Genomic DNA, 19,503 nt, shown 5'->3' with positions numbered 1-19,503 from the left:
TGCGCCTGGAAGCTGTCATGGAGACCCTGCAGAGGCAGCAGGCAGCTCGGCTGGCCCAAGGGTTGGGGCCGTTGGCCCCTCCTCGCCTCCAGCTGCCACAGCCTCCCTTACCTGGTCCTCGGACCATGCAAGCTCCTGAGGGGGCTTTGGAGGAGGTTGGGGCTGAGGAGGAGGAAGATGCTGAAGAGGATGAGGAAGGGGAGGAAGCCAGAGCAGAAGAGGAGGCAGCTGAGGAGAGTCATCCAGGGGTCCATGGCCCCAGCTCACCTTCCAGCCAGCCCTCTGGACCCCATCCCCATGAGTGGACCTACGAGGAACAATTTAAGCAGGTAGGACCTCCTCACTGTTAAGGTCTTCCTCCTTTCTTCCCCTCTGAGCAAGGCAGAGCCAGGTGATCAGTAGTCCACCCATCCCTACCACCCTCTGCAGGATGGAAAGACACACACACACACACACACACACACAGAGAGAGAGAGAGAGACAGAGACAGAGAGAGAGACACAGAGAGAGACAGAGAAACAGACAGACAGACAGGCAGACAGACAGAGATAAGACTAAAGGAGACATAGAGAGGAGAGACACTCTAATATATGGAAAGGTACAGAGGATGCCCAGAAATACAAGGACTGACAAATTAGAGGCATTGGTGGGGAGTCTAGGGTCTGGAGATTTTAGTGCCAGTACTACCCAACTTACCTTCTTATACATCAAATCACAAGGACCAATGGGACTGTCTATCTCTGTCTTTGGAAGCAGGTTAGAAATTGCCACTCCCTTTGCATGCTGCTAAACCTCTTGTCACTACTCCACCATCTAAAATTTTCTTCCTAAGTTCTATAAGTGACAGTTTTTAGCCTGTGTTGGCCACTACAGCTGCAGTATACCTGGCAAGCCCTTGTACAAGTAGGAATTCTAAGACTTTACTCATATGGCCTTAATGTAAAGGTCTTTCTTCCTATTGAACACCATGAAGGTGTTACTTAGGGCTGTTACTCCCTATGTGCTATTCTGGTGTATTACTCATAGGGTATTGGCCTTAGATATTTTCCAGAGGTATCAATCTGTGCATAGTGTTCTGTGACATTATTATAAGACTAGCACATACTCAGGCCCAGTGTCTGGAGATAACAGCTCTAGTGACTGTTTCCCCTGGGGGTAATTCTGGGAGAGTGTATTATTTGTAGATATCCAACTAAGACAGGAGTTTGATAGTTGTGTGACTCTAAAACTAGGTCTCTGGGATTTGCTTCTCTTACTTTGAATGAAAGAGAATTGTTCCTATAGTGTAACTCAGGGGTTGTTATTCTGATTGAGTGACTCCATTACTGTGGGAATTGTTCATCTTAGACTTGAGAGGTGATACTAGAGGTGGGACTCCAGGTGACTGAGAAGTGGTAGGATAACAGACAGGTCCCTCATGCCCTGACTTCTCAGGTCATGAATAACTCTTCTGTAGTAGGCAAGGTATCTGCCTGTAGAAGGGGATCTGACCAGAAGGTGTCAATCAGGAGCTCTTGAGCATCATTCCTACTCCTTACTCACCCTTAGTGCACTCTCCCCTCTCTTCTCTCTCTCATACACATATGCATAAGTCCCTTGAATAGATGAATGGAAATTTATTTAAGGGTCTCAGGTACACAGCCTCTGTATTATAGAGCAGAGTCCCAGCTTGGTTTCCTTCTTAGGCCTTAGGGTAGGAAAAAAAAACAACAACTCTATCTTGGAGAGTGACTGAGCAGTCATAGCTTTTTCCTATTTGTCAGATGCACATTTGAGCTGTCCAGGGTATCACTATCCAGGCTTAGTTTCTAAGTGTAGTAGAAAAAACACCACCAGCATGGTGCCAGTGGCCCATGCCTGTACTTCTTGCTACTCAAGAGTCTGAGATCTGGAGGATCTTGGTTTTAAGCCAATTCAGACAGAAAAGTTTACTAGACTCCATCTCCAAAACAACCAGAAAGAAACAGGGCTGGATTCTTGGCTCAGGTGGTAGAGCAGCCTAGGAAATGTGAGGTTCTAAGTTCAATTCCAGTACTGGGGGGTGGGGGTAGTATCAGCACTGATACTGGGCTCAGATTTTGGCTTGAAGCCAGCCTGGGCATAAAAGTCTGCAAGACTGGGCTGGGAAAGTGGCTCAGTGGTAGAGTTCTTGCCTTGTATGCATGAGACCCTGGGTTGGATTCCTCAGCACCACATAAGCAGAAAAAGCCGGAAGTGGCTCTGTGGCTCAAGTGGTAGAGCGCTAGCCTTGAGCTGAAGAGCTGAGGGACAGTGCCCAGGCCCAGAGGTCAGGCTCCACAACCAACAAACAAAAAAGTCTACAAGACTCCATCTCTAAAATATTAACCAGCAAAATGCCAGACTAAGGGTGTGGCTCAAGTGGTAGAGAGCCATATGTGAGCAAGGAAGCTGAATGGAAGTGTGAGGCTCTGAGTTCAACCTTACTACCAGAAAAAAGCCACTATTTACTTCTGGGGGAGGGGAGGATCAGGCCTGATATTGAGAAATTCACATCCAGACTCTACTCACACCTTCAGTTAGAGCCTCCTTCTTATTCAGGGTAAAGCCTGAATTTGGGTTTCAGGGGGAGAGATTCAGTAGAACTAAGAATGACCCTGCTCCTTCCTCAGCTGTACGAGCTTGATGCAGATCCCAAGAGGAAGGAATTTCTGGATGATCTGTTTACTTTCATGCAGAAGAGAGGTGAGTGAGGTAATGGGGGAAGGAGCCCTGGACTGCTCCCTTTCCAGATTTTAGAAAGGGAGATTATTCCGGGGTGTAGTCCCCAGGTGTGGTCCTCCTGCACAGTGCTGAGGTTGGCAGCACCTGTCCTTTGGGCCTTCAATAACATCTTTAACCTCTGACCCTGCCCCCCCTTCCCCACCCCAGGATTAATTAGTGGCCGGCCCACTGGCAGGTTAATGAGTGTGGGATCAATTGGGAGGGTGGGAAGGGGAACTGGTAGGAAGCTGTCTTGGGGTAAAGGAGTGCCAGGGCTGGAGGGCTGGGAATGCCTTGGTTCTTTCTCTATGGTGGGCTCTTTACCTAGCCTTGTCTCTTCTTAATTTCCCCTTACTTTAAGCCAAGGGATGCCCCATGTGTCCTGTAGGAGAAAGGACTGGGATTGGATTGAAGGGAGATAGAAGGGACTAGAAACCACACTTAGTGGGCAGTGGAGAAGGAATTTCTTTCCAGGTATCTCAGTGCTGGAAGAATGCAAGAAGGTTCCAGGAGGGGATTGGGGTAGGCAGCAGTCCATCACTTCCGCTTCTCCCCAGATTCATGGGACTGAACACTGACTCATTATCTCTCTCTACAAAGCTAATTAACTCACTCAGAGTGCAGCCTGATAAGCTGCTAATTAACTGGCTGCACTGCACCCTCCCCTTAGTGCAGCTGCTAGCCCAACACCAGGTCCCTCCAGACCCCACCCTAGGCCCTGCATCTCTTGCCAGTGCCTTCCTTCCCAGAGACCCTTGGTGGGGCCCCAGATCTGCTTTCTCCCCTGGGAGTTCTGGTCATTCCTGTCCTGGTGTCCCCTCTCTGTCCCTTCCTCAGAGCCTCTTCTCCACTGAGAACGGTAAGGCGTTTTGAGAAGATCCCAACACTGCCCACACCCCCGTAGCTCTGCTTTTCTTCCTCCCTCCGCTCCGCTGCGGAAGAGGGGGGGCTCCCACGGGGCCGATAATTTCCCCCCATTAATCAGGCCGCAGCTAATTGTTCGGGTCCAAAGGCGACGGTGGAAGGGGACGGGATCGGTAAAGAATTAACTGGGGCCCATCGCTCAGCGCAGACAGGCCCCTTTGTCAGATCTGGATGGCGGGGGCGGCGCAGGCTGCGGAGTTGGCTGGTCCAGGCAGGAGCCGATTCTTTGCCCGCCATCCCCTGGCCTTAAGCAGTAACTGAGAGTTTTCAGAGAAGTCCAGCTCTTTGGTACTATCCACAAGTCCTTCCTATAATCTACCTCAGGTTAGCGAACTAAAGCTTTCAGGCTAAATACAGCTGCCACCTATGTTTTAATGTATTTAGAAAATACAATTAGGAGAGGAATAGCATTGCTACACTGTGAAATTCGGAATCCACGACCTGTCAATAAAGTTTTATTGGAATACAGGCATACCCACTTCCTTAAGTATTTCTAAGGTTGCTCTCGGGTTGAAATTGCAAAATTGGGTAATTGTGACAGCTACCACTTAAACCACAAAGCCCTAATATTAATCATCTGACTCTTTACAGGGCAAGTTTGCTGACCCCTGTTCTTAGCCCCCTGTTCTTGTAACAAGAAAGGCATCACGGCTCTGTCATCCTTCCATCCTTCCTTTCCTTCTCAGGAACCGGCCCCAAATCCCAGGCCAAGCCTCGCAGATATCCAACTCCTTCAGGCCCCCAGGGAAGACCACAGATAGGACTTTGTTTTAGTCACCTGACGCTTTACCTATTCCACAACAGGGACGCCAGTAAACCGCGTACCCATCATGGCAAAGCAGGTGCTGGACCTGTACGCATTGTTTCGCCTGGTGACGGCCAAAGGCGGCCTGGTGGAAGTCATCAACCGAAAAGTGTGGCGAGAGGTCACTCGCGGCCTCAGTTTACCCACCACCATCACCTCGGCAGCGTTTACCTTACGCACTCAGTGAGGCCAGGAGCGCAGGCAGAAGCCAAGGGCAATCCGGGGCTGAGGGTGGAGGAAAAGCATGAAGGATGGGGTGGGTGTGTGGGACTTGATTGGCTGGGCCCAGCCTTTCTCTCCATGTCCACCCCTAGATACATGAAGTACCTGTACCCATACGAGTGCGAGACACGGGCTCTCAGCTCCCCGGGCGAGCTCCAAGCCGCCATAGACAGCAATCGGCGAGAAGGACGTCGCCAGGCTTACACCGCGGTCCCGCTCTTCAGTGTAACGGGGCCGGGACCAGGCCCTCGCGGCGCTCAGGGTCCCGCCCTAGGTCCAGGTCCTGGCCCCGCCCCGCCCCCGCCCCAGCTCGCTCCCGGCCCTGCCCAGAGTTCCGCCTCTGGCCTGCCAGCGCACGCTTGCGCCCAGCTAAGCCCCATTAAGAAAGGTGCGAGAGAAAGGGTGCAGAACTTGGGATGGGGGGTGAAGGTTGTCTCAGTTCTATACAAGCACGGAGGTGCAACAAACAATACAGGGGTTCTAAGGTTCACAGGCTTTGTGGCAAGGAAGCGACAAGATCTAATGGAGTTCTGAGGCTTGGAGATTGCTAAAATAGAAAGATCCTGAGGGTTGGGGATCAGTAAAGCCTCGAGAGTGCTAGCTTACCTCTGTGCTGGGGCTGAAGCTCAGGAACATAGCTCGTTTCACACCTATTCACATAACGCACCAAATTGGTGTGTTGGCTCTACACTTTCAGAGCCTCTAGACTGAGGCTGTAGGTAGGAAGAGAGATTGAACTTTGTGTGTGAAGTTCAAGTGACCGCTTCTGGTCCCAGACATTGGGGAGAATCAAATACAAAGACAAGTTGGGTTGGGCCAAAGGAACTAAATGATGTCTTCTTTCAGAGGAAAGTGGAATTCCAACCCCTCGTCTGACATTACCTGTGGGTCTGGCTTTGGGGCCTGCACGAGAGAAGTTGGCACCAGAGGAGCCTCCAGAGAAGAGGGCTGTGCTGATGGGCCCCACTGACCCATCTCGACTTGGTGCACCCCCCAGTTTCCTGCCCCGTGGCAAAATTCCTCTGAGGGGTGAGGAGGGGTTTGCTAGTGAGGGTCTTTGAGCTTGTGTCCCATCACACAGTGGAGGTAGAACTGATAAATCCTTCAATAGACAACTATGTAAGTATAAGCATAGGACAAAACAGAGCCAAGACTATCTGTAGGAATGGGGGAGGGGATTCTAAGTTGAAGTCTCATTCCCCAAAATGTGACTCTTCTACTCTATCCCGGACAGAAGAGCGCCTGGATGGACCCCTCAATCTGGCGGGCAGTGGCATCAGCAGTATCAACATGGCACTAGAGATCAATGGGGTGGTCTACACTGGTATGGATACTGTAGGCTTTCTACACTGGCATGGAGTTGGGATTTAGACTGGCATGGGTATTTTAGACTTTCCCTACTAGCATGAGGTTTAGTGATAAGTGAACTTACATGGATAACTTGAGCTTCATGGATTGTTACATTGGCATGGGATCCAAGGCAAAGGTCTCTGTAGCATGGTTACTATAGGAGTTTGCCTTGTCATGGGCCTTTTATGGTGCCAATATTTCTTATTGTTGGAGGATATTAACTTTGGCAAGGGAGTTTCTCACTGAACTCAACAGCTTGCCCTCATTGATTTGTGGCAAGATTATACATGAAGACCTCTAACAATGAGGACCATTTTGTTCCCTTCTTTCATCCCTCCCTATGCTTGTGTTTGCCTTTTACTATCTCCTCACTTTTTTTTTTTTTTTGCCAGGTGTCCTTTTTGCCCGCCGTCAGCCTGTGCCAGCTTCCCAGGGCCCAACCAGCTCTGTACCCCCACCCTCTACAGGACCTCCTTCTAGCACCTTGTCCTAAGAATTCCTACTTAGAACTAAGAATCCCAGCTCCATTTCTGAGGGTGAGGAGGAACCCTTCCACCTTGGTTCTTTCAGGATGCCTACTCTGGAACTCAGTCCTGGGAGATGACAGCACCCTACCTCCATGCCAAAGCAATTTCTTCTGATGTTTCATCTACCTCATTGTAAAAAGAGGGCACTTCCTCCCTAGCCATGTCTAGCAGTATCTACCAAAGAACTCCCCAGGTACACCCTATCATGTATCTTCTCATGTGCTCCCGTGTCAATATCATCTCTGGCACCTTACCTATTTGAGTCAACCCTGCTTCTCTTCAAGAGCCAGGTGAAGGGTTGGGTTGAAGCATTGTAGAGGAGACATCCCTCAGGTAGCATTTGGAAAATAAAGCTATCCCTCCTTCTCTGGTGTGTCCTTTTATTTGGGTCTTGGAAGTTGGGAGGAATGATTTGGTATGAGGGCTGCATCAGGCCAGGATCTCGTTCAGGAAAAGGCAGAATACAGACTTCCCAAGAGAATAGCTGCATAAGAATAGCATATATTCTCTTCAACCATGCTCGGTTTCAAATCCAGATTTTGTCTCAAAAGTTCTGGCTGGCATTGGGTAGGTCATTCACTCACCCGCTTTGAATCTTAAGTCTCAGGAAGTTTCCAACTGATCTTTCTATAGAAATGGACCTGGAGTAGTGGCTGTATTCATTAATTACACATGCAATCTCAGATAATGGGTAGAAAAACTCCCTGGTACCTTGGAAGTAGAAGTATGTAAGACAAAATTCTTGACAATTGGGGTTGAGCCAGGATAGGGAGCGTTGCCTAGGTAACAAGACCGCTTTTAACACCTATCGCTAGCCTGGCCTAATGTCTTCCGGTATTGAAGGCTGGGTCGTGACGTCACTTCCGTCATGGAAGGCCATGGGTGCACTTGGATTGGTCAGTTTTCCTATTTGGGAAGGAAGTCCCGCCTCTGGATGTTCGGTGACTTGGTCCGGGTGGCAGCAGCGATGGCGGCTCTGACTGACGTGCAGCGGCTGCAGGCTCGAGTGGAGGAGCTGGAACGCTGGGTGTACGGCCCTCACGGGACTCGAGGCTCGCGGAAGGTGAGCAATCTGGTCCCGTGGCCTGTTTCTGGCAGCGGGACCACTAGCCCTGCCTTTGGGATGGATGCCACCGCTCCATTTCCAACGCCCACAGCGTTGGAAATTAAAATGTCCAGGCTTCTCGGAACAGATGGGACCCTCGGAGTCCACTCCTGTGGGACGAGGGGCGGGTCTGAAGACAGTTAGGGCTGTTTGAGATGGACTCTGACAACTGTAAGACCCCGCCCCTGCCGTCTTAGGCTCGGTGGGGAGACCTGACACACTCAAGGAGCAGGCTAATGAAGAGTTTCACTAAAAGCTGACGCCCACAGGAAGTGCCATCTTGTAGTGTAATTAATTGCTAAGTGAATTGTGCGTGGAGAGGTCCATGGGACCCTACAGGAGGCTAAGTGGATGGGAGGATCCACTTACAGGTGGATAAGAAGGCTCCTAGGAGTGAGAGGTGAAATCTGAGAAGACCTAGATTAGGAGGGTCAGAGACTGAATGCTAAAATGTTCATATGTAGACGTAAATTAATTTATTTTGGTGTTGCTACTGGGGCTTGAACTTAGGGCCTGGATGCTGCCTTTGCTTTTTCGCCTCCCACGGGTATCTGTCCAATATAACCTATGAAAATGGATTTGTCTACTGGTCTTTTCCATTTGGCTAACAGACATCTCAGGCTCAACTTACATGCTCTTAACTGTACTTCTCCCCTAATCTGATTCTCTTCTGTATTCCCTAATGCAGGGATTGAAACATCATTGGGATCCTAGAGTTCATCATAGACTTTTATATCTCCTACACTAGACTTCAAGTGGAGGGGATGGGCCTAGATATAGGCCAGCCAGTCTGGCAGCTGATACAGTCATGGCTAGTCATGAGGTAATAAAGGCCTAGATACTTGAATTTCTATGCCCAAACTCAGGGTTTAGGAATTAGAGAATATATAGTAGGGACTGGTACCTCTTAAATTTATATTAGTTCATTACCTTCTTATTTGGACTTTAGACTCTCCAAGAAGTACATGACTTTCATATCAAGGATTCCCTGAAAGCGTGACTACATCTTTAATCAAGAGAAAAATATCATTATAGATTACTAGGACTCAGAGACTTGAGAGACTAGAGAAATTAGGGTTCTTTAGGTCTTCCAAGCCTTGGATCAGGAGGTGTATCTTGGAATTAACCTCTATTTCCTTAACAGGTGGCTGATGGTCTGGTCAAGGTGCAGGTGGCTTTAGGGAACATTGCCAGTAAGAGGGAGAGGGTGAAGATTCTGTACAAAAAGAGTGAGTACTTTCATGGGATGCCTGCTTAATTTACTTCCCAAAAGCCTATGCTTCCCGGGACCTGATTGTGACTTTTCAGCTAGTAGATCACTGGAATATCCCCTTGAGAATATAAAGAATGTGAAGGCATTTCTCTACCAAATTGGGGTTTGCTCTCCTACCTGTGTATAAATCACAAGTCAATGCCAGTGTTCTGTCATTGGATGAGAGCTTTTCTTCAAAGGTTCAGCTTTTCTTATTGAAGGAGGGGAAGAAAATATGGATTTTTTTTCTCTAAGAAAGGTGAAGAAGCAGGAAAAAATTAACCATTGAGAGCTTTGGTTCAGCCAAGCCTTTTAAACTATGTCACAGCTAGTAACTTGTTCAGTAACTAGAAATTAGATAGCACTAATTTGTCTTGGTGGAATTGCGGAGGAAAGGGGCCTTTTATCCTTGGTAAAGAATAGGTCAGTGGGAATGCTGGGGGCCCCAGTGTGTGGCAGTGATGTGCTTTCCAAAGCATAGGTTCAACTAGCAAGTGCTGATACTGGAGAAACTGGGAAGTAGGATAGGAGCCATTCCCTAACCTTGTGAGTTCTATTTTTCATCTTTTTGATCTTTTTTTCTCTTTTTTCAGCATTGGTGCTTGAACTCAGGGCCTTGGGTGCTGCAACCTTAGCTTTTTCACTCAAAATTAGTGCTTTATCACTTGAGTCACAGATTGACTTCTGAGTTTATTTAATTGAAGATAAGATCCTCACAGACTGGGCTGGGAAGGTGGCTCAGTGGTAGAACGCTTGCCTTGCATGCCTGAGGCCCTGGGTTCGATTCCTTAGCACCACATACGCAAAAAGAAAAAAGCTGGAAGTGGCACTGTGGCTCAAGTGGTAGAGTGCTAGCCTTGAGCTGAAGAGCTGAGGGACAGCGTCCAGACCCAGGGTTCAGGCCCCACAACCGGACCCCCCCCCAAAAAAAAAAAAAAAAGATCCTCACAGACTTCCCTGCCTAGCCTGGCTTCAAATTTCAATTCTTAGATCTCAGCCTGGCCAGTAGCTAGGATAACAAGTGTTAACACTTTTTTCAGTACTAGGCATTGAACTTGCTGGGAAAGAATTCTATTACTTGAGCCACATACTCTCACTCCTAATAGTTAAAAGCTAGATAAGTATATGTGCTTTATGTATTAAGCCCAGGGCCTTGTATATGCTAGGCAAGTACTGAGCTATATCCTCAGCCTTCCTTTCATTTTTTAGTAAGTTTTTTTATTGTAAAAATATTGTTCAGAGGGGTTACAGTTACATGAGCAAGGTAATGAGTACATTTCCTATCAAGCATTGTTGCCTCCTCCTTTGTTTTTCCCCTACCACCCCTTCTCTTCCACCTCCACAACTACACTCCCACCCCCTTTCCCCCCAAATTGTAAAGTTTGTTTTTCAACATAGTGTCTTGTACATCTCATTGTTACAATGGGTCAACCTATATCCTTATTTAAACATTTTGTTTTTCAGCCTTCATTTTCATTGTTCTATTTTTCTAGTTGAAGACCTGATCAAATACCTGGATCCTGAATACATTGATCGAATTGCTATACCTGATGCCTCTAAGTTGCAGTTCATCTTAGCAGGTAATTCTTGACTACATGTGCATGTGCATCTGAGGATCTAGGTTGTGGGGGAATGAGCACAGAAATGGCCTCTCTCTTCCAACTTATTATATATACAGCCCTAAAAACGACTCTGGAATTCTGACCCAGCTTTAGGCTGAAGCCCATGTGCTCCTATGGGTCTCTAGTTAGCACTGGGTGTAGTATAACTCTGGGATAGCTGTCTTCCATTGTCAGCCAAAGTGGGAGCTACTCCAATGTTGGAGGATTCTCATTAAAAACCTTTCTCACTCTGCTTACTGGACAGAGATATGAGAAGGAGATGAGGTAGAGAACATTGTCATTGGGAGAAAGGAGAGTTTTGGCATGAGTTTGAACATTTTTCTTTCATATGAGAAATATCTGAGATTTCAGAGCTAAGCTAGGAAGCAACAGTTGCTCAGATTTTCAGTATATCAGTTGTCACAGCTATTCAAGAGACTGAGGCAGGATGATTGTAAATTTGAGGCCAGACTGGGACAACATAGTGACACCTTGTCTTTTTTACAAAAGAAAAGATTTAGCTAGATGTTAGTGGCTCAACCCTGTAATCCTAGCTACTGAGGAGGCTAAGATCTGAGGATTGCAATTCAAAGCCAGCCTAGGCAGGAAAGTCCATGAGACTCTTTATCTCCACTTAAACATCAAAAAGCTAGAAGTGAATCTGTGGCTCAAGTGGTAGAGTGCTAGCCTTGAGCAATAATTTAGCTTAGAGACAGCACCTAGGCTCTGAGTTTAAGCCCTAAGACCAACACACAGACACACACACACGCATATACACACAGAGGAAACTATTTAATGCTCATCTGCTGTGATCCAGGCTTTCTCCTGGGTATAAGGCATGCTATACCAGAAAGCCCTTGCCCCTTTGGGCAAAATCAGACGTAAAAGAGACAGAATTCTTTCTTTAAGCACTTAAGATTGTAACCTAACTTGGAGATCAATCTCTCAGAAGACTGATAAATGAATATAATGTAACACTGAGGGCTGGGTGGGGAAGAGAAGCTCCTGCTAAGAGGAACTGTCAGAAGTCATAAAAAGGCTCCTGATCAATTGCCATGGCTCAGGTACCAAATTCAGGAGATCTTCCCCTGAACTGACTGGAGCCCAGTTCTCCTTCCCTCCCTACACACTGTCTCAGAGTATACATCTATATGCAGGTGAAGTTACATAGTCTCATAATCATCTTGATTTTAGTTTTTCCCTTCTTGCATGTGGTCCAGTTCCATCTTCACAAAATGTTTTGAACATGTAACTTGCCTACTTTTGAACCTCAGTGTCTCTTTTCTCTTTCTTTTCTTTCTTTCTTTTTCTCTCTCTCCTCCTCCTTCTTCTTCTTTTTTTTTTGGTGCTAATACTAGGGCTTAAACTCAGGACCTGAACACTGTCCCTGAGCTTTTTTGCTCAAGACTAGTGAGTCACATCTCCATTTCTGACATTTTGATAGTTAATTGGAGATAATATAATAGCCTCACAGACTTTCCTGCCTGGCCTGGATTTGAGCCACGATCCTCAGATCTCAGCTTTCTAAGTAGCTAGGATTACAAGTATGCACCACCAGTGTCTGGCAGTGTTTCTTTTCTTAACTAGGATAAATGCCTAATTATTTAGCCTACCATTAAAAGCCTGCTAGCCTATTGAGCCTGCCCTTTTTCCTGTTGTGGTCTTCCTGCTCCAATTCAGCTAGTTGAATTCTTTTTCCTCATTCTTACATTGTCATTTGTACATAATAGTCTTCACTCTTTTTTAAAAAATTCATCTTTAAGAGTTGTCTGAAGAATTGCCATTCAACAATAGTCCTCACTCTTAAATGCCTTTCTACTGACACCCCACTGTATTTTCCACAGTAGACAAATTCCACTGGATTTCAGTATATTGAAATCCCCTTAGCATACAGAGTCTAGCCCAGGTCTACTCTCCCATTGTTCTCCCAGCTCTCCTATTATCTGTGTCTAAGAGCCACTACACAAAACCTTCCTAGGCTGGGAAGGTGGTTCAGTGGTAGAGTGCTTAACCTTGCATGCATGAGGCCCTGGGTTCGATTCCTCAGCACCACATAAGCAGAAAAAGCCTGAAATGGCACCATGGCTCAAGTGGTAGAGTGCTAATCTTGAGCTGAAGAGCTGAGGGACAGCGCCTGGGCCCAGAGTTCAGGCCCCACGACTGACCAAAAAACAAAAAATAAAACCTTCCTGGCATAGTCTGCCATGGATCTCCTCTAACAGACCTTCCCTGAGGTCTTCTGTTGGGGAACCAAGTTCAAAGTACTCTTCCTCTTGTGGCTAAGAGCACTTGTTGAGTTGCTGATAGGCGGCTTTAAGAAGAGACTGTGGAGTTAAAACCTGGATAAAGGTGGGATTTGTAGAGATCAAGAGGCTTTTTGGACTCAAAATGGGTTCAACAGGAGCATCCAGAGGGTGGGATGGAAATGTACATCTACAGGGATAGAAAGTGGACAAGGCTGCTGCCCAAAGCTCCAGGGTCTAGGTAGATGCTTGACTGCTTGCGTGGAAGTAGCAATGACCAGGCCATTGTCTTGTTTTTATGCTTCAGAGGAGCAGTTCATCCTTTCCCAGGTTGCACTCCTGGAGCACGTGGATGCCCTTGTGCCCATGCTGGACAGTGCTCCCATCAAAGGTACCCCCCCCCCCCCCCCCGGGGCTGCAACTCCACTATTTGTGCTTGGGGAGGTGGGTGGATGGGCCTTGACTTCCCTGGGCTTAGGCTGGGTCTGTTCATCCTCTTTATCCCTACTTTAAGGATACTTATCCCCTAACCGGGATTAACATTCCCATGGTAGAAAGCCTTGATTCAAGACCTCAGGTAATTCAGAATTAAGGATCCTAGATCTCAAAGCCCCCCAACTCTGCAGATTCCTTCTGCTTTCTACCCTACTGCTCAGTATCCCCCTTTCAGGGTGGTGTAGAGTCTAGATTTTACTGACTGAGCCCCTGCCAGGTGTGTGAACACTTCTTGCTGCACTGCTGAGACAGTCCTTGGGCCTGAGCTTTGACAAGTAGGCAGTGGCTTTAATTGAATCCAGATATCCATCTTGTCTGCCTCTGGAGGTATTTTCCCGAGCTTCCTTTCTCTGCCCCTGACCAGCTAAACACTGAGTATCTGACAGCTACAGTTCTAACGTGGTGGCCAAAGCTCTCTCAGTGTTAGATTCTCAGTAGCTAGTTTAGGGACCTGGCATTCACTCTCATTCTGCCTACAGGTTCTCTGCTCTCTAGACCAGGCAGACCTCACCTCTGCTTGGATGAGAGCAGACACCTCTGCTCTACCTCTGTCCTACGAAAGACAAAGCTTTGCTTTCTTTTTTTTTTTTTTCTGGCCCTATTTATAGCATCTGTATGGTAGAAGGGGCAACAATGGGGACTCCTATGTTGTTTTTTTGATACTTGTTCTTCCCATCCCCTATGGGTCCTGGAATAAGAATGGGGTGGGCAGAGAGCCCCACCACCACCACCTCCAGCTACAACAATCGATGAAGCCTTGCGTTTGTTTAGCTTCTCCACTCAATACTCTAATCCTGCCAAAGACCTAATAGACTATTGAGCAGTCCCAGGGGAGGGCACAAGCATCATCAGGCAGTGTGTATGTTGTGTTTCACAGCCGTTCCTGAGCATGCTGCCCACTTGCAGCGCCTGGCCCAGATCCACATCCAGCAGCAGGTATGGAAAGGGAGAGGACTAGAAGGTGCAAGTGGTAAGGCACCTCATCCCCATTCCTGCCAGCTGAGGGAGCAGCCTCCAGTCCTTCAGTTGTCCACTCAGAGGAATATTGAAGGTTTATTCTTAATCTTCCAAATATCCTAGAGCGGGGAAGGGACTGGTTTACAGCCATATACAGGCTTCTTGCCTCCTGGAGTACTGCTATTCAAACACCAGAAAGCTGAAGTTGGGAGGTACCTAATAAATTTTTTTTTTTTGGGGGGGGGGGGGTCCAGTTGTGGGGCCTGAACTCTGGGCCTGGGCGCTGTCCCTCAGCTCTTCAGCTCAAGGCTAGCACTCTACTACTGGAACCACAGCACCCTTTCCGCCTTTTTTCTTTTTGCTTATGTGGTGCTGAGGAATCGAACCCAGGGCTTCATGCATGCAAGGCAAGCACTCTACCACTGAGCCACCTTCCCAGCCCATACCTAATAATTTCTAAGAGTGGTATGTCCTTCACTCTAAGTGGAGGAACTTTTTTTTTCTATTTCTAGGCTGTAGAGTCAAATCAAAGAGGGTACAGATAGGAACAGAGGAGATAGATACTAGAGGAGATATATACTAGAGAGAATGTTTACTTAATATTTGTTCACTTCATCTTTCACTGTTCCTTTTTTTTTTTTTTTTGCCAGTCCTGAGGCTTGAACTCAGGGCCTGGGCACTGTCCCTGAGCTTCTTTTGCTCAAGGCTAGCACTCTAGCCACAGTGCCACTTCTGGTACTGAGGAATCGAACCTAGGGCTTCATGCATGCTAGGTAAGCACTCTACCACTAAGCCACATTCCCAGCCCCCTTTCACCATTCTTTAAACTGCTTTGAGAATGCCTGTCCTAGCAGCTGAAAGTTCCACCTTAGCGATTAATTTGCTCCTTTTGTTCTAGATTTAGGCATCCTCTTTCCTAGGCTTTGTGGGGAGTAGGTCAGGAAGGTTAGTAGGAGATGGGGGAGATGCCTAACTCCTCTCTCAGTTATACTCTGACTTATAGGATCAGTGTGTGGAGATTACTGAGGAATCCAAGGCTCTCCTGGAGGAATACAACAAGACTGTATCCTTTCTTCTCAGCCAGCTCCCTAATAGGCTCCCTCCCCAAGCCTACCTCAAGCTGCCTCACACCCAATCCCAACCAGCCTGTCTGTACTCTACTCTCCACTCCTTGTCCCATTGGGGCACATACAAAGTCTCTTCACTCCTGTTCTCCTTGACCTGTGACTAGACAATGCTTCTCTCCAAGCAATTTGTGCAGTGGGATGAGCTACTTTGCCAGTTAGAGGCAGCAAAGCAAGTGAAACCAGCAGAAGAATGACAGCTCCTCTCCATCCCAGGGCAGCCACATTGCAGGACCCTGTGCCTATCTTATATAACAGGGCAGAAGCAGCTTTGTATTTATTGGCTTCAAGGACCAACTGTCTGTACTCAAGTAAGGCTCTGAGGTCAGAGGTTAAGTTTCCTGAAAGATGTGCTTTGCACCCCATCAGTGTATTTATTCCAGTGACAATAAACTGTACACATCACCGGAGGAGTGTGCTTCTTGGTCTAGGATGGGCTTCGTGGTGACAATGGAAGCAGGTAAGGGCTGAATGGTCAACCTACCTAGTGGTGGGACCAGGAACACACTAATGCTGGTCGGGTTTTCTGGGAGAAAAGCTCTCAAGATGCTTTCAGATCATTTGACAGATGCACACAGGACTTTTTTTTTGGGGGGGGGTCCGGTCATGGGGCCTGAACTCTGGGCCTGGTGCTGTCCCTCAGCTCTTCAGCTCAAGGCTAGCGCTCTACCACTTGAGCCAAAGCGCCACTTCTGGCTTTTTTCTTTTTGCTTATGTGGTGCTGAGGAATGGAACCCACAGCCTCAGGCATGCAAGGCAAGCGCTCTACCACTGAGCCACCTTCCCAGCCCCAAACACAGGACTTTTATATATCCTGTCATTTCACATTTACCAAGTACCCTGTGAATATTAGGTGCCATGCCAGGGAGGGAGGACTACCTATTAGGCTACCTATAGGCTACCTATTCTTTTCCCTGCATAGACTATTGGGGAAACTATCAAGGAAAAGGGCAGTCCTGCCAAGTGGGTACAGAGTCCTTTCAGACACAGAACAAGGAATTGAGGGAACTTGCCTTGGTGGGTGATAAGCAAGGACTTTATGAGCCAAGGGAGCAGAAGAGTACGTGCAAAAGCAAAAAGGGGTCTGAAAATTTCTCTCGGGAGCGCGTCTGGTGTCACACCTCAGGAGGTCGAGTTTCTAAGGAAGGGGACTTGGAAGGCAGGGTTGCTGGATGGGAAAGGGCAGGAGAAAGGAGTTGGGCACCCTCAGTGTCTGCTGCCCCCTTGTGGTCCCGGGGAGGGCCTTGGCTCCCCGAGCCGCCGCCGCCGCCGCCCCCCACAGTGCTCCCGGTCCCCTCGAGTCCAGCGTGCTCAGGCGCGACTCCACGGACGCGCCCCCGGGCTCGTGAGGACGCTGCGGGGCCCTGGGCCTCCGCGTGCGGCCAGGGCGAGCTGTGCACAGCTTCCAGGGTGATCGAGGTGCTAGCCCCAGAATTCAGCAACCAAGGACCTGGTCGGCTGCCGCCCCCGGGCCTGGAACGGCCGCTCGCTCGCTCCCGCGGGGTCGCCCACCGCCCCCTCTCCGCCTCGCCCGCGCTCCCATCTCCTTCCCGCAGAACTCGGCTGACGGCCGCCGAGCCCTGCCCGGGTCATGGCGCCGCGCGGGCTGCGCGTCCCCCCGGCTGCCCGGCCCGGCCGTCCAGCGAGTCCTGGGCTGCCCGCAGGCCCCGCCCCCTCCGGCGTGCGCGGCCCCGCGGCCCCAGCGCGCTCTCGGCCCGCGCGCCATCTTGGCTACGCTCTGAGGGCCGAGCGTGGTCTGGCGGCCGCGGTAAGCGCCGGGTCTCAGCGGTGTCGGGGCCGCTGAAGTTGGGGAGAGGGGGCGCCCGCTACGCTACGGGTTTGCAGCGCACAGAACGCTGGGAGCGGCCCGTGGCGGGGGATTGGCTGAGACCCGCCACCGAGGCCCAGGCAGTCCTCCGCCCAGGCCTCCGCTCCCGAGACCTCAGTGGGCCATCGGAGGCCCTCCCCGGCCTAGGCACCCCGGGCGCTGAGGCTTTGTGTTGGGGGAACAGTGAGGGAGGCCTCTATATGTATCCTGAGGTGGAGGGGGTGGGCCCTGCTCTGTCCTTGGAGACCCTAGTCTTGTTAAAGTCCTAGGGTGATAAGAACGGCCAGAATGAGTTCCCAGACTCGGGGTGATCGGGGGCCAGCCATGTCCCCCAGAGGCTTGATGTCTGGGGAACTAGGTCTGGTCTCCGGACTGGGTCACTCTGCACAACTTGGTGGGAGGTAGAGGATGGTAGAGGATGGTGGAGGGAGGTGGAGATGGCGGAGGGCGGCCTGGAGCACATTCCTAGCACTCATCTGTTGCTTTCCTTCAGTGAGTAGCCAGATTGCTTCGAGAGGCCACCGCCAGCAGGATGGAACACTACCGGAAAGCTGGCTCTGTAGAACTTCCGGCACCTTCCCCAATGCCCCAGCTACCCCCTGACACCCTGGAGATGCGGGTCCGAGATGGCAGCAAAATTCGAAATCTGCTGGGGCTGGCCCTGGGTCGGTTGGAGGGTGGCAGCGCAAGACACGTGGTGTTCTCAGGTTCCGGCCGGGCTGCTGGGAAGGCTGTCAGCTGTGCCGAGATTGTCAAGCGGCGGGTCCCAGGTCTGCACCAGCTCACCAAACTGCGTTTTCTACAGACGGAGGACAGCTGGGTCCCAACTTCACCTGATACAGGCCTAGACCCCCTCACAGTGCGCCGCCATGTGCCTGCAGTGTGGGTACTGCTCAGCCGGGACCCCTTGGACCCCAGTGAATGTGGCTACCAGCCCCCAGGAGCACCCCCTGGCCTGGGCTCTATACCCAGCTCCAGCTTTGGTACCCGGTCCCGAAGGAGGGCTCGAGACACTCGGTCCTGAAGATCTGCAGAGACAGGTTGTTCTCTAGACCTGAGTATCTGTGATGGATGTGCCTTACCTGAGAACCACTTGTGATTCAACATCCCCAGCAAGGCTAGTTCCACAGAACTTTGGCTCTTTCCCTCTGGAATGTAGAAAGGTTCTGCTATGAAGAATGACAGGTGTGGAGTCTCTTCTGAGTTCTGGATTGTTTGAGAAGGGCTTACCCTCCCTCTAACTACAGGACATCTGATCTTCCTTGTGATAGAGGTCCAGGGAGGGAAATAAAATTCAGTTCATTTGTCAGATGAGCTTTTGCTCAGCCTGCTGTGTGGAAGTGTAATTAAAACATTGGGAGTCTCACCAGGCATTGGTGGCTCACGCCTGTAATCCTAGCTACTCCGGAAGCTGAGATCTCAGGATTGCTATTCAAAGCCAGCCGGGGTAGGAAAGTCTGTGAGACTCATATCTCCAATTAACCACCAGAAAATAGGAAGTGGCACTGTGACTCAAAATGGTAGAATGCTAGCCTTGAGAGAAAAAGCTCAGGGACAGTGCCCAGGCCCTGAGTTCAAGCCCTGTGTCTGACCAAACGAGAAACAATGTGAGTTCTCTCCCAGTGAGAAATCATGAGCTGGAAAGAGAGAAAGCGTAGGCCTAGGACAGTCCTAGGAGGATTTGATGTCAAGAAGGAACCTTAAGCACTCTTTAACTAGGCCTCTGGCTGTTGGCCACCTCCTTTGGGTTAGTTTCGGGACTCCAAAGGTCAGATAATTTTTCCCCATCTCTGGCATTTTGTTATAGTATAGTATAGTAAGATATTGGACTCTGACACTAGCCTTCCTGGATTTGAGTTCTGGTTCGGCCAGAAGTTCCTCCCTTGTGACTTTGGCCAAGTTACTGCATAGGCCTTAGTGCTCTCATCCTTTATAGTTTATTTCATAGTGTTCTTAGGATTAAAGAGGTGTACATATTTGATGCTTGATCCTACTTGGACATGTAGAACTATGTAAGTGTTAATTGTTTCTAAATTACTTTTACATATAAATTACTTAGTTTATAAATATGCTTCTTTATGAGACAAGGTCTGCCTGGCACAGACCCTTGAAGTCATGATCCTCCTGCGTTAGCCTCCCAGGGCCTGGAATTACAGGTGTGCACCCACACCTGGCTTCAAGCATGCTTTTTTTTTTTTTTTAAGTTTTTTAATTATACAGTGGGTTGTGATATTTCTATAATGCTCACTATTATTACTCCTCTAATCCCCATTTTTAAAGCTCTTAAGTGTTACCTTCTGTTTTCACAAATGCATATACTTTGGTTATATCCACTGCCCACTTGCCCTC

General features: G+C 49.0%; 3 protein-coding genes across 7 annotated transcripts; all 3 read left to right on the top strand.

Moving 5' to 3' along the window:
- On the top strand, positions 1-6,697 carry Arid3c (AT-rich interaction domain 3C). Of its 3 annotated transcripts, XM_042697720.1 has the most exons (7): positions 1-329; positions 2,631-2,703; positions 4,450-4,633; positions 4,765-5,060; positions 5,519-5,701; positions 5,907-5,996; positions 6,415-6,697. In XM_042697720.1, the coding sequence occupies exons 1-7, from the start codon at positions 18-20 to the stop codon at positions 6,513-6,515; spliced, it is 1,239 nt and encodes a 412-aa protein (XP_042553654.1). In that variant the 5' UTR covers positions 1-17; the 3' UTR covers positions 6,516-6,697. The 3 variants fall into 3 exon arrangements, with proteins under 3 accessions (XP_042553654.1, XP_042553670.1, XP_042553664.1); XM_042697736.1 differs by lacking the exon at positions 5,519-5,701; XM_042697730.1 differs by lacking the exon at positions 5,907-5,996.
- Positions 6,698-7,478: 781 nt separating this feature from the next.
- Positions 7,479-15,731, top strand: Dctn3 (dynactin subunit 3). Its single transcript, XM_042698104.1, has 7 exons — positions 7,479-7,612; positions 8,799-8,883; positions 10,400-10,486; positions 13,058-13,141; positions 14,123-14,181; positions 15,206-15,265; positions 15,434-15,731. The coding sequence occupies exons 1-7, from the start codon at positions 7,484-7,486 to the stop codon at positions 15,521-15,523; spliced, it is 594 nt and encodes a 197-aa protein (XP_042554038.1). The 5' UTR covers positions 7,479-7,483; the 3' UTR covers positions 15,524-15,731.
- A 1,297-nt stretch (positions 15,732-17,028) lies between these two features.
- Rpp25l (ribonuclease P/MRP subunit p25 like) lies at positions 17,029-18,463 on the top strand. 3 transcript variants are annotated; one of them, XM_042696112.1, is made up of 2 exons: positions 17,029-17,094; positions 17,648-18,463. In XM_042696112.1, the coding sequence occupies exon 2, from the start codon at positions 17,687-17,689 to the stop codon at positions 18,176-18,178; it is 492 nt and encodes a 163-aa protein (XP_042552046.1). In that variant the 5' UTR covers positions 17,029-17,094; positions 17,648-17,686; the 3' UTR covers positions 18,179-18,463. The 3 variants fall into 3 exon arrangements, with proteins under 3 accessions (XP_042552046.1, XP_042552047.1, XP_042552048.1); XM_042696113.1 differs by having other exon boundaries at positions 17,042-17,108; positions 17,647-18,463; XM_042696114.1 differs by having other exon boundaries at positions 17,043-17,098.
- The last annotated feature ends 1,040 nt before the right edge of the window (positions 18,464-19,503 follow it).

This window comes from Dipodomys spectabilis, unplaced genomic scaffold (assembly GCF_019054845.1).
Source record: "Dipodomys spectabilis isolate Male_0828 unplaced genomic scaffold, ASM1905484v1 ptg000006l, whole genome shotgun sequence".
Classification (NCBI taxonomy): Eukaryota; Metazoa; Chordata; class Mammalia; order Rodentia; family Heteromyidae; genus Dipodomys; species Dipodomys spectabilis.
The sequence above is the reverse complement of the archived record's forward strand: the minus strand, read 5'-3'. Positions and strand labels throughout refer to the sequence as shown.

Excerpts from the sequence above, each read along its gene's own strand:
- Dctn3 (XM_042698104.1), top strand. The coding sequence starts at position 7,484 with ATGTTCGGTGACTTGGTCCGGGTGGCAGCAGCGATGGCGGCTCTGACT. Across the intron at positions 8,884-10,399 it reads GAAGATTCTGTACAAAAAGA|TTGAAGACCTGATCAAATAC; the intron begins GTGAGTACTTTC and ends CTATTTTTCTAG. Across the intron at positions 10,487-13,057 it reads GTTGCAGTTCATCTTAGCAG|AGGAGCAGTTCATCCTTTCC; the intron begins GTAATTCTTGAC and ends TTTATGCTTCAG.
- Rpp25l (XM_042696112.1), top strand. The coding sequence starts at position 17,687 with ATGGAACACTACCGGAAAGCTGGCTCTGTAGAACTTCCGGCACCTTCC.
- Arid3c (XM_042697720.1), top strand. The coding sequence starts at position 18 with ATGGAGACCCTGCAGAGGCAGCAGGCAGCTCGGCTGGCCCAAGGGTTG. Across the intron at positions 2,704-4,449 it reads TACTTTCATGCAGAAGAGAG|GGACGCCAGTAAACCGCGTA; the intron begins GTGAGTGAGGTA and ends ATTCCACAACAG. Across the intron at positions 5,997-6,414 it reads CAATGGGGTGGTCTACACTG|GTGTCCTTTTTGCCCGCCGT; the intron begins GTATGGATACTG and ends TTTTTTTGCCAG.